This window comes from Terrapene carolina, unplaced genomic scaffold, assembly GCF_002925995.2.
Source record: "Terrapene carolina triunguis isolate 2854851 unplaced genomic scaffold, T_m_triunguis-2.0 Scaffold580, whole genome shotgun sequence".
Taxonomy (NCBI): Eukaryota; Metazoa; Chordata; order Testudines; family Emydidae; genus Terrapene; species Terrapene triunguis.
In genome coordinates, this window is record NW_020664931.1 from 3454447 (window position 1) to 3467450 (window position 13004).

The following is a 13004-nucleotide window of genomic DNA, read 5'->3' on the forward strand; positions in this document are numbered from 1 at the left end:
CCCCCCCCCCCCAAAGAATTCTAGTAGATTTGGTGAGGCATGATTTCCTTTTACAAAAACCACGTTGACTCTTCCCCAACAGATTATGTTAATCTATGTGTCTGACAATTTTGTTCTTTACTATACTTTCAACCAGTTTGCCTGGTACTGAAGTCGGGCTTACCGGCCTGTAATTGCTGGGATCATCTCTGGAGCCCTTTTTAAAAATTGGCATCACATTAGCTATCCTCCAGTCCAGGGATCGGCAACCTTTGGCACGTGACTCTCGAAGGTAAGCACCCTGGCGGGCCGGGCCAGTTTGTTTACCTGCCGCGTCAGCAGGTTCGGCCGATCGCAGCTCCCACTGGCCGCGGTTCGCCGCTCCAGGCCAATGGGACATCCCTCGGCCTGCGCCGCTTCCCGCAGCCCCCATTGGCCTGGAGTGGCGAACCGCAGCCAGTGGCAGCTGCGATCGGCCAAACCTGCGGATGCGGCAGGTAAACAAACTGGCCCGGCCCGCCAGGGTGCTTACCCTGGCGAGCCGTGTGCCAGAGGTTGTCGACCCCTGCTCCAGTCATTTGGTACAGAAGCTGATTTAAATGATAGGTTACAGACTACAGTTAGTAGTTCTGCAATTTCACATTTGAGTTCCTTCAGAACTCTTGGGTGAATACCATCTGGTGCTGGTGACTTATTACTGTTTAGTTTATCAATTTGTTCCAAAACCTTCTCTAATGACACCTCAATCTGGGACACTTTCATCAGATTTGTCACTTAAAAAGAAAGGCTCAGGTTTGGGAAATCTCCTTCACATCCCCAGCAAAGAATTCATTTAGTTTCTCCGCAATGGCTTTATCGTCCCTTAGTGCTCCTTTAACATCTCAGTTGTACAGTGGCCCAACTGGTTGTTTAGCAGGCTTCCTGCTTCTGATGTACTTATTTTTTTTTTTTTTTGCTATTACTTTTTGAGTCTTTGGCTAGCTGTTCTTCCAATTCTTTTTTGGTCTTCCTAATTATATTTTTACACTTAATTTGCCAGTTTATGCTCCTTTCTATTTTCCTCACTAGGATTTAACTTCCACTTTTTAAAGGATTCCTTTTTGCCTCTTACTACCATCCATATTCAACCAAATTAATTTGCATAGTTACACTGACTCTGCTTTGAGTTAACAAACTAGCACGTAATCAAAAGGAAGTTTCAGAGAAGTATTTTTGTTGCCCCCCTGCAAAGTTAGTAAGGAATCTACTTGGCATGCACATTAACTAAAATGAAAGAATAGTATGTCATTCACATTTCCCCAATCTTCTGCCTATTTGTCTGCCTGTCAATCTGTTCTTAGACTGAGAGTTCCTTGGAAAAAGGACCATTCCTTTTTTTCGTGTTTGGAAAGCACCTCGCCCAAAACCGGTTGCTACTATAAAAACACAATAACAAATAATACAAATATATTACTCTGTGTAAATCTTCAAGCAGGTCTTTGAATCAGTCCCCTTTCCTCCTATTTTATAACATTAGTCTTAACACTTTTGAAAGTCAGTCTAACTGTTCATAATGAAAAAAAAATGAGTTAGGAGACCTCAGCAAAGGTGTACTCATTTACAACAGCAAAGAATCTGGCCCTCTCAGTCCGAAGGTACAGATACCTTTCCCATAAAGGCCATGTTACAGCTATGTCTAAAGGTACACTTCTCTGCACCTAGAGAAACACTCTAGTCGTGCATGATAATCTACAGGTTTCAGAGTAGCAGCCGTGTTAGTCTGTATCCGCAAAAAGAACAGGAGTACTTGTGGCACCTTAGAGACTAACAAATTTATTAGAGCATAAGCTTTCGTGGCAATTGGCCTCTCAGAGTTGGTAAGACAACTCCCACCTGTTCATGCTCTCTGTATGTGTGTATATATATCTCCTCAATATATGTTTCACTCTATATGCATCCGAAGAAGTGGGTTGTAGCCCACAAAAGCTTATGCTCTAATAAATTTGTTAGTCTCTAAGGTGCCACAAGTACTCCTGTTCTTTTTGCATGATAATCTAATAAAGGACACAAAAACCCTTATCCACAACTATACACGGTCCTATATTTGTTTACACTTGTGCAATGGGTGTGCAAAATTCTCTCCTTCTGATTTGGCAGCATTTTGCATTCCCTTTGGACAGGGGTAAATGAGGAGGAGAGCAACAGTTAAGCAGGATTGCTCCCAGATCTACTCCCATGGAATTCTACAGAACTACTCCCAGGGGGAAGTGCTAGGTCTGGCAGCGTTTGCAGAATAAAAGCTATTTGCTAATTGGTGTTTAGCACGTAAGACGCTTGCCTGTGAGCCACAGAGGACCAGTCTCCATTGCTAAGTAAGTAAAATTGTAAGAAAGCTACTAGATTTTGGTTTTTTTAGGTTTTAGGGCGTTGTTAGACACGAATTAGTCTTTCTGTAATATTGTTTTAACCATTCGATCTCTCTAAAGAGCCAATGACAGTTTCCATCAGAGCAGGGCTTTAGCATAACGTCCCTTGCCAGTTTCCCAAGTTTCCCCGGAGATGGCTGCATTCCCGAGCGCTCAGAGCGGGAAAGGAACCGCCACCTGAGGCAGCCTCCCCTTCCCGCTCCCGCCACCCCTGCATCCCGCTCCGTCCCACTCCCCATTGCGGACTTGCTGCTGCGCTCCGCCCGAGCACGGGCCCGGCTGCCGCGCACAGGCCTGGCTCTGTACCTGGGTGACACAGCCCGGGCCGGGCTCCGAGCGGCGACCCCACGCGCAGCCCCAGCGACGCGCGTGAGCAGTGCTTCCTCTTCCTCCTCGATAAGACCCCGCTCCCTTCCGCCTGGCGTTCAGCGCCCTTGCTTGGGCCAACCAGAGACGAACCCGGAGTGACCGCCCCGCCCGCATGGTCGCATCTCCGCCAGGAAGGGGGCGGGGCAGCTCCTGACTCAACTCCGGGCAAAGCGCCAGTTTGCTCCTGGGGACCTCTTCCGCGCGGTGGTTGTGAGGGCGGCGCGACGGCCTCGGGAGACTGGGCAGCGCGGAGCTGGTGAGGGGCCGGGCCATTTCCCGGGGCGCGAGCGCGTTCGGAGCGGGGTGACCGTTAGCGGCCGGTCGCGCGGGGGCTGGGCTCGTTGTGAGGCCCATGCGCCCGTAGCTGCTTGGCGGGGGCGGGGGTCGCTGCTGTCTCCGCTCAGCGGCCCGGCCGCCGCGATAAACCCGGACGCGAGATAATGGGACACCTGGGCCTGGTTAAAGATTTAAATCCCGTTTCGTGCTGACGAGACCGTCCCTACGGGTGAAAGGGGGCGCAGTCTGCGTGTCCCTTCCCTTTAGTCTGTTTCCTGAGACTGGCCAGCAGTCTGGGGGCGTGACACGCGACATTTGTTCTCTAGGGCAGTGGTCTCCAAACTTTTTTGATCTCGCACCCCATCAGTAAAAAATTTTGAGCACGCACCCCTGCCGTGCCGAACTGACGAAGCAAAGAAAAAAAAAGTGCTCCTCCTGCCGCACGCCCCCAAGGAGCCTCTTGCGCACCCCGCTTTGGAGGCCGCTGCTCTAGGGAATTGGTTTCAAAGCGGAGTGGGTTGTTTTTTTTAATCTCAGTTTAGGTCTTTTTCACACATCTGGCTCTTGGAAGGCTGAGTTAGAGCGAAGACCTGCCCTCTAACTCCAGACACAATCTCGCTTCTTCGTATTATTCCGAGGTCTCACTTGAAAAATAGTCCCGCCATTCATTTTCTTCCGTGATGAGGATTATGCGGTAAACTGCATTTGAGCCGCTCTGTCTGTAATAACATGTGGCTCTTACATCGTCCTTTCCTTGAGCTCGAAGCACTTCTCAACGGCGACTCTTAGGTCTTTACAATTCCTCCTCTCCTGCAGAAGGGGACCCCCCCCCCGCACTCAGCGTTATTCAGTAGATTTTATCCTTCAGGACAAGAAGCCCTATTCAGACCAGGTGACATTTTAAGACTCCAGGGTTGTGTTCTCAGTTTATTTTTGGATTGAGTCTTACCTATGAGCTTCCTAATCATGATATCCTGCTTTCATTAATGCTTTTACAGTTAGGCACCTGCCTCTCATTGGCTTGGCAAAGGTGGGTCCAAAGAGGTCTGTCAATGTGGCAAGGGAGCCCTTTCAATTGGAATGGTTGACTGGGGCTCAACAATACCCTCACTCTTATCTTTGATATTGAGTCCTGATTTAGAATCAACATGTATAAAAGCTTCTTCCTACCAATATGAAAAGGCATGAGCCCCTCCCCCCCTTTTAAACCAGCTTTCTGTTCTCTGGGAAAATATAATAATTGTGCTTTGAACTCTGTCACCTTGTTTTTTTGTTTGTTTGAGCCTGTCCCCTGCTGCTGTTGACTTCTGTAGGCTGTGTCCACACTGTATGCCTGCACAGTGTATTTTGAACATGTGAACTGTATACATTTACTTCCCCAAAGCATCTCAGTGAGTTTCTTATGTGTCATTTGCAATACAATTTGTCTTTGGTTGGCAATGTGATGTTTTGTTCAGGATACCCACAACTGTAAGCCACACCCCTCTGCCTCAGCAAGTGAGGACTTTGCTTACTCCTGAGGGAATTCTGTGCCAAAAAAAAAATTAAAAAATCTTGCCAAAAAATAAAGATTATGCACACAATACTCTAAAATTCTGCAGATTTTATTTGTCAATAAATAAATGTGGCTCCAGCATGTCAGGGGGGAGCATAGGCCACTGGCTCCATTGATGTGGGAGATCACCCTGAAGCCCCCACCTCCCCTGGTACAGGGACTGGGCAGTGTGGCTTTACCTGACCCTGACACAGTGCAAGGGACGGACCTGCCCCAGAAACACCCCAGGGCCCTGCCCCTCTGCACCAGGCATACCAGCTGTAGGTGGGCAGACTCAGCCCAGCAGGATCCAAGTGTGGAAGGGTTTAGTGTGGGGGATCCATCTGTGGGGCAATCTGGGTGTGGCTGGCTCAGTGGGAGATCTGGATGCACAGGGGCTTGTTGTGGGTTCCGGGTGCAGGGGCAATGAGATGCTGTAGGGGATCCAGGTGAAGGTGGTTGGGGCTCAGCAGGGGGGTGTGGGGAGATGGGGCTTGGTGGGGCGGGTGTTGGGGGAGTGGGGCTTGATGGGGTGGGGGTCCAGGTGCAGCTGGTTGGGGCTCAGTGGGGTGGGGGTCGGGTCCAGGTGTAGGGGGGTAGGGCTTGTCAGGCTGAGGGTTCGATGGGCCTGCTTAACGGGGGAGACCCAGCTGCTGCTGAGGGGATGCTGCATGCCGGGCTCCTGCTTCCCCTCGGGATTCCCCTATCCCTTTTCTTCCCCCTCTCATCTGCCTTTCCCAGCCCCGTCCCTTGCTCCAGGGGTGCTGGAACAAGTTGTATAGTGGGGGTGCTGAGAGCCATTGAACCAAACTGTAAACCCTGTATATAATGGAAACCACTTCAAGCCAGGGGGTATGGCAGCACCCCCACAACCCTAGTTCCAGCACCTATGCCTCACTCCCACATTCCCCTCCCCCTGCCCTATTCCACCCCATTCCTTCCACACTGCCTCTTCCCCCTCATCCTCCCTTTCCTCATTTCCCCTCCCCCCCACCCTGCCCCACTGTGGGCACTCACTGTTGCACAGAAAACAGGAAGGTTCCCAGCACGCACAAGGGGAGCACGACTGGCGCTAGGACCCAGGAGGTGGCGTTCAGCTGCAGAGTTTACACACAACAGATACATACTTCACACAGTCATGTTCATGACCAGCCTTTCATTGGTTTACATATATCAGTGATGAGCTGCCAAAATATTAACAACCGGTTCCTTCCTCCTCGCCCCACGAGGGGGTCATGCCCCCCCCCGGGACTCCTGCCCCATCCAACCTCCCACGTTCCTTGACAGCTCGCCGCCCCAGGACCCTTGCCCCATCCACCCCCCTTCCCTGTCCCCTGACTGCCCCCTGCCGCCCCATCCAACCCCTCCTCTCATTCCTGATGACCCTCCGGGACCCCTGCCCCATCCAACCACCCCTTCTATCTGTCCCCTGACTGCCCCTGGAATCCCTGCCCCTGACTGCCCCCCACTGCCCCATCCAACCCCTGCTCCTTTCTGACTGCCCCCCTGGGACCCTTGCCCCCATTCAATCTCCCTGTTCCCTGCCCTCTGACCGCCCCGACACTAATCCATCCCCCCCAACTCCCCTGCCCTCTATCCAACACCCGCTCCCTGCCCCCTTACCGCGCTGCCTGGAGGTGGGGGCCGGGCCAGGGCCGCTCAGCCGGGGCCGGAGCTGGGATGCCCGGAGCCGTGCGGCGCCTGGAGCCCTCCACGCGCCCCCACCCTCCTGCCCCAGCTCACCTGCGGGAAACCGCTGCTTCCTTCTCAGCCCTCCCAGGCTCCCTGCATGAACAGCTGATTCGCGGGCAGCCGGGGGAGCGTTCAGGGGAGGAGGCAGAGGCGGAGTGAGGTGAGCTGGGGCTGGGGAAAGGGCACGGAGCTGCTGGAGCTTTTGTTAAATTTAAAAGCCCTTTTTGAACTGGTTGTCCCTCGTGGGACAACCGGTTCTAAAAGGGCTTCTAAATTTAACAACCGGTTCCCGTGAACCGGTGGGAACCGGCTCCAGCTCACCTCTGCATATGATACATTACAAGATACCTTTTGGATACATATTACAACAACAGTGTGGTGTTGGAGGTAGTGAATGTCAGGCCATATATCAGTTTCAGTAGAGTAGGCCCTATGCCAGTGGGCATTGAGGGGTTCTTTGGGTTACAGGCAGGCAGGAGGGCAAACAAATCTCTGTCTTGCTGTTTTCACTGTTTAGAACACTTTGTTGTTTTGGGGCATGTAAGTGTCAACAGATGTGAATGTGGTGAGGTTGAAAGGCATTGCTGTCAAAATATGACACTTTAGTATTATTCAATTTTATTATCTTTTATTTGGAACCTATAGCCTAAATGAACTGACCTACTGCCTTTTGAGTATGTACAGGAAAGGAAGAAGAGTACAGACAATAGTGTCAGTTCAGGTACATATCCTGCACTGTACAAGATATTCACCAGTGTGAGTCACTCTTGTTTTATGTGAGTCATGTAGGCTTCAGTTAGCTTCTTTGTGTGGCAGGGTCTTGGAATATTTCTGACCAACAGTATTCTTCTAATTCAGGACAGATGAAATAAGGTCCTTTTGTAGTTTTTAAATTAAAAAAAAAAAGTTGGCAGTATTCAAAGATAAATAACTGAAGTAAGCCTGTTGTCAAGATAGCGTGTAGTTTTACTAGACTAACACAGGTACCTTGACCTGTTCAGAGGAGACTCGTGGGAGGTGCACAAAGGGCCAAGTGCCCCTCCAGCAGCCGGCCCGGATGGGGAGATGAAGGGGCGGGGCCAGAGCCTCTTCCAGCCACGCTGCCTGGGTTGCTGCCTGGTGCAGTTCAGTTGCTGACTGGGAGAGCGCCTGGCTGTGGCAGGCTGCCCCCCGCCCTTGCTCAGCTTCTGGGGACAGTGGCTGAGCAAGTTGGAGCACCCCCACCCCTCCAGCATGCTCAGAGTTGTCTCCTGTCCCCATAAGTCGAGCCTAGGCAGGGAGCAGGCTGCTGCTGCCACCGCTCCCTGCCCAGGCTCAGGTTCTGGGGACAAGAGCCGACTCTAAGAGGGCGGGGCGGGGAGGCTCTGACTTGCTCAGCCTCTGTCCTGGAAGCCAAGCCCCAGTCACAGCCAGGCACTCTCCCAGGCAGCTGCTGTGCTGCACCAGGCATGGGCATCTAGGAGTGGCTCCAGGGCCTGGCTGCTAGGGAGAGCAGCCAGAGGGAGCCAGCGCAGCTTGGGAAAGTTGTGGAGAGGCACCAGTCATCTATCAGTTTTGCTCTTGTGCTGCTTGGGAAAGTTGTGAGCAGCAGTGTAAACACTGGAGCTCTTCACGGAGAAGGAAGAGGATGGTGGCCCAAAAATCATTGGTTGGAGGAGGGGTAGACTAGAGCTCTGCTCCCACAGTAGTCAGACTTTGATGTGGAGGGAGAAAGCTCTTCTTCCATTCTCACAGCCAGAGGCAGTGAAGCGTCACACTGTAGAACTTCAGAGTTACGAACACCTCGGGAATGGAGGTTGCTCATAACTCTGAAATGTTTGTAACTCTGAACAAAATGTTATGGTTCTTCTTTCAAAAGTTTACAACTGAATATTGACTTAATACTGTTTTAAACTTTACTACTCAGAATAAAAATGTTGTTTTAACCATCTTAATTTAAATGAAACAAACACAGTTTCCTTACTGTGTCAAATATTTGTTTAAACTTTCCCTTTACTATTTTAGTAGTTTACATTTAACACAGTATTGTACTGTTTTTTTTTTTTTTTTTTTGCCTCTGCTGCTGTCTGATTGTGTAATTCCGGTTCCAAATTATGTGTGTGGTTGACTGGTCAGTTCGTAACTTTGGTGTTCTTAACTCTACTGTACTTAGTCACTTACTAGGCTATATGCAGAGAAGAAAAATGGATCCTATGCGCAGGGCCAGGGAAAGCATTCTGGTAGAAATCCTGGTACCTGGGGAGGTGGGATTCTCACCAAGGCATCACCCATGGACTTCACTGGCCCTCCCTCCCTTAAACTTTTGCATCTGTTTAGTCCTATTGCCAGTAATGGTTCAAGTCCCGTCCGTTGCCATCAGTTGAAAAACAAATCAGGTTGACACAAATGTCCACAAGTTGAGGACTATGTACAGCTGGTATTTTGTTTATATGGATTTATATTTCAGAGGCTTTTTTTCTGGATTTAATTTGATTTAAACTATTCACTTCTCACCAGATAGGTCTAATGCTGTGGTTCTCAACCTATTTATCATGTGGGCTGCATATGCGGCCTAAAATGTGTTACCTGGGCTGCAGGTTCAGAACCACAGCGTCCCTCCCAAATCCCCCAGGGTGCCTATGCCCAGCGCCCCAGCCCCCACCCAGAGACCCATCCATAGAGTGGGGCCAGGAGCGGACCCCGTTGCAGGGCAGGGCGGCCCCAGACCCCAGCGCGCAGGCAGGGCAGCCTGGCAACCCAGACCCCGCCACACAGGCCCTGCGGCCTTTAGCATGCAGCTAGGCCGCAGCTGTGTGCTAATTGGGCCACATACGACCCGCGGGTTGAGAACCACTGGTCTAGTGAGATCATTTGAGATCAGAGGAGTCTCTGATGAGCGAAAGTCTTGCCCCACAGATGGTTTCTGTATTTGTGGAGCTATGGAGAGAAATGCTGATGATGATCCATGTTTACATTGTTGTATTCTGAGGTCCTAGAATACCAATATGCTTTCCCCCTTGCTAAAGCTTAAATACTGATGTGTTTTCCATTCAGAATGATTCAAAAAGCCTGTCAGCCAGTTACCCTTTAGTTCCAGTACATGAGCTAATGTAGAAGAATATCTATATTTCAGCATAAATGTGGTTGCATTGTGGCATCAGGCAAAGGAGTTGGCTGTCTCTTTGAGGATGTGAAAAGTAAAAGTTTAGAAGGAACAGACACTTAGCCTCTTGAAATGCAATTTCACCTCATTCAGAGGAAGGGGAAGCCAATCAGGATTAATGTACAGGATTTGGATTTGCAGTCTGAATCCATATAAAGTATTTATGTGGCGATATTACAATCAAATATCATGAGAGTTCTTAATTTTTTTTTTTTAAAAATCCAATCTTTAACATACATGATATACCCTATGTAATTCCTGTTGAAAAGGAAAAAAGGTAAATTTGTACCTTTGTTTTGTGTGTAAAACTTATTTCTCACAGGTTGCAAATTCAGACAGATTTGTTTGAAGAGGTCTTCATAATTATTAATATTAAATATTATGTAAAAATGTAGTATTTTAATACACCAAAATGCAATGAGAGGTTTATTTCCTCTCAGTAGTTACTTTTCCCATCATTTATGCGACTTGAGGCATGGTACTGGCACTGTACCACTAACAGTTATCTCTTGATTCAGCCACTCTAATTTATAGGACTACTTAAAGCAGTAAAGGATTACTGTCACACATTACCTGCAATAAAACTGTGGAGAGCAATATCCTGTCTTATCAGTAGAGCACCAGACATGCAGTGCTTTTCCTTTGTACTCAGACTGTGCTTGGTGTAGATCCTGTTTCCCAGGGGGAAGAGTGGAAAATGCAGTTGTCATTTTGTTACAGGCTTCAATATACCAAAGCACGTGAAACATAAATTGAGAGAGTGCTGTAATTGATCATGTGGGTGTGCAGGGGAAAATGCAATAATGATGAGAAATCAGATCTGAGCATATGAAAAACCTCTTTCAAAGACGACATTTACTTTAATACATGTTCAGTTAGCACAGTAACTATAGTCACAAGAGTTTTTATTGGAGTTTCATAGCAGCAACAAAATGGTGACACAGAAGATTAATGTACAAAGGATTAATTTACAGTATATATAGAAGGTACAAGCCAGTTGTCATTTTTTACTTGCCAGTTCCAGTAATCTTCCTTCTCCTGTCTAAAGGTGTTTTAGAATTTTGACATGCACATAAAAGAAAATCTTAAAAGAGAATAGTTTGTGTAAAGTAACTTTTTTTTGTTATTAAAGGAGAAAACATATATGCTGTGGGTTGTAACCCCCCCCCCCAAAATAAAAATAAAAACCCTAATGTATATTTGGGGAGGGAATCACATTTCATATTAGGGATTGCTTTGATCGCTTTAATATATATTCTCATTCTAAGGAAAAACATACTGATATTTTTGCTGTTTATTAGAAATACTTAGTTTTTGAATCATGGAGTAAAGAATAATAATAATAAAGTACAGAGCCAAATGCTGAAGTCATTATTCCTGGAAAACACCTGTTGACTTCAGTAGATTTTTGACCTGTGTATAAGGGCTTTAGGGTTTGGCCTACAGTGGCTAGAGCAGAAGTTACTTGTGTTGGGAAAGCTTACTTTTTTTTAAGACAAGAAACAAATTGCACTTGTTTGTATGTTTATGCTGTTGGCGTCACCAAGTGTCCACCCATTTCTCTTATGCAAACTCCAAAAATACGTCAAAATATACACCAATTTTCTGTGGGAAATAAGGGATCATGTGACAAATAGCAGCATTCCTTTTTGTGAGAATCATTGCTCTGTTGCTTTGTTTCCAAGTAAAGTCAATGAAAGCCCACATGAATATGGTGTGTTGCTGTCACCAACTGGTCCTTCAAGCCTCAATCCTGCAAGGACCTTTGTGTAGGCATAGGGTTCAATCTGCATGGAACTCCCTCTAGTCTAGGCCCCTTGGTCTGCATATTTAATGTAAAAACCAGGTATCTATTTTTCTATAAATGGTCAGGCTTCGATTTCTTTGTATGAAGTAAACCTTCCTTTCCTTTTCCTTTCTGCAGTATAGTTAAAAATGTGCTGTGAAATAAAGAGGAGGTTTTTGCTGCTTTATGCAACACAGAAGGGACAGGCAAAAGCCATAGCTGAGGAAATATGCCAGCAGGCAGATGCACATGGATTTGAACCTGATATTCACTGTATAACTGAGTCTGACAAGGTGAGATACTCTATGCTGGTTTGGAAAATAGACTTTTAAGAAATGTATTTTCCTCTGTGTGCTCCTATAGTAGCCACTAACGGTAATGGAAGCTATGTGCATGCATAGAGAAGAGAGTATATCATGTACATTTACATTTTCATAACATCCATGTCAGTGGTTCGGATCAGTACAAACTGAGGCTTCCACTAGCCTTGTAGCAAATGTATCCTTTTTATGGTTAATGGTTTGCTTAGAGTAGTAAATAAGTATATGAATATTCTTCTGTGTGTGTCTCTACACTGGCATTAAAGTGGCCTGTTGAAATGATTCTTAGACTTGCAGAAATGAGTTGCTGGAATTAATTCAGTACTTAGTGAATGGGAGGCCATATCATTTAAAAAAAAAAAAAAGCACCACCATTTTTTTGGTCTTATTTATTGTTTGTATTACGACAATGCCCAAAGAACAGGCTGGGTTCTATATATACATAGATCCCAATACAGCAGTCAGATACATGCAGGTTTATCTCTGTGGTTTGTAGAATCCCACTAAGTCATCCAGTCTAGCGTTGTTGACATAAGCGAATTTACAGTTGCTAAGGATGACTCATGATATCAGTGCTACCAAGGAAGTAAAGACCTGATAGAGAGGGGTTGTGATTTAGATTCAGAATGATTAAAATTCTTTGGGGGTTTTGTTTTGTTTGTCTGTTACACCTATCTAGTAAAGAGAGTTCTAAACCAACGTGTTTTTAAGAACTCAGGAATCCCACACTCTCTGGCCTTGGCTACACTTGCGAGTTACAGCGCTGTAACTCACTCCGCGTCCACACTGGCAAGACATTTGCAGCGCTGTATCTCCGTGGCTGCAGCGCTGCATGTACTCCACCTCCCCGAGAGGAATAGCGAGTATTGCTCCGCCGCTGCAGTGCTGCGGCACCAGTGTGGCTGCCCAATGCGCTGTGACTGGCCTCCAGAAGTATTCGGCAGTATCCCACAATGCCTGTTCTAGCCACTCTGGTCATCAGTTCAAACTCTACTGCTCTGGCCTCAGGTAATCAACCATGTGACCCTCCCTTAAAATTCCCCGGGAATTTTAAAAATCCCCTTCCTGTTTGCTCAGCCAGGCATGGCGTGGAGTGCTATCAGCGAATCTTTCCAGGTGACCATGCCTCCACGTGCCAAGTGAGCCCCAGCATGGAGCAATGGCGAGTTGCTGGACCTCATCAGTGTTTGGCGGGAGGAAGCTGTCCAGTCCCAGCTGCGCTCCAGCCGTAGGAATTATGATACCTTCGGGAAGGTATCAAAGGACATGATGGAAAGGGGCCATGACCGGGACGCCCTGCAGTGCAGGATTAAAGTGAAGGAGCTGCGGAGTGCCTACCGCAAAGCCCGCGACGCAAACGGCTGCTCGGGTGCTCCCCCCGCGACCTGCCGATTCTACAAAGAGCTGGATGCGATACTTGGGGTTAACCCCACCTCCACTCCGAGCACCACCATGGACACTTCAGAGCCGGTGGCCGGGGGGGGGGGGGGGGGGGGGGGGG

The 13004-nt window shown here is 47.9% G+C and overlaps 1 protein-coding gene across 2 annotated transcripts in view; it reads left to right on the forward strand.

The window, feature by feature from the left end:
* Positions 1–2860: 2860 nt before the first annotated feature.
* The window catches only part of MTRR (5-methyltetrahydrofolate-homocysteine methyltransferase reductase), a 108818-nt gene continuing 98674 nt past the window's right edge, over positions 2861–13004 (forward strand). Inside the window, exons 1-2 of one of the 2 annotated variants that reach the window (XM_026659127.1) lie at positions 2861–3009; positions 11322–11476. In XM_026659127.1, the coding sequence (XP_026514912.1) occupies positions 11333–11476 (144 nt within the window). In that variant the 5' untranslated portion in view covers positions 2861–3009; positions 11322–11332. Of the gene's footprint in view, positions 3010–11321; positions 11477–13004 lie in introns of those variants that run through there. The other variant, XM_026659128.1, reaches the window with a different exon arrangement.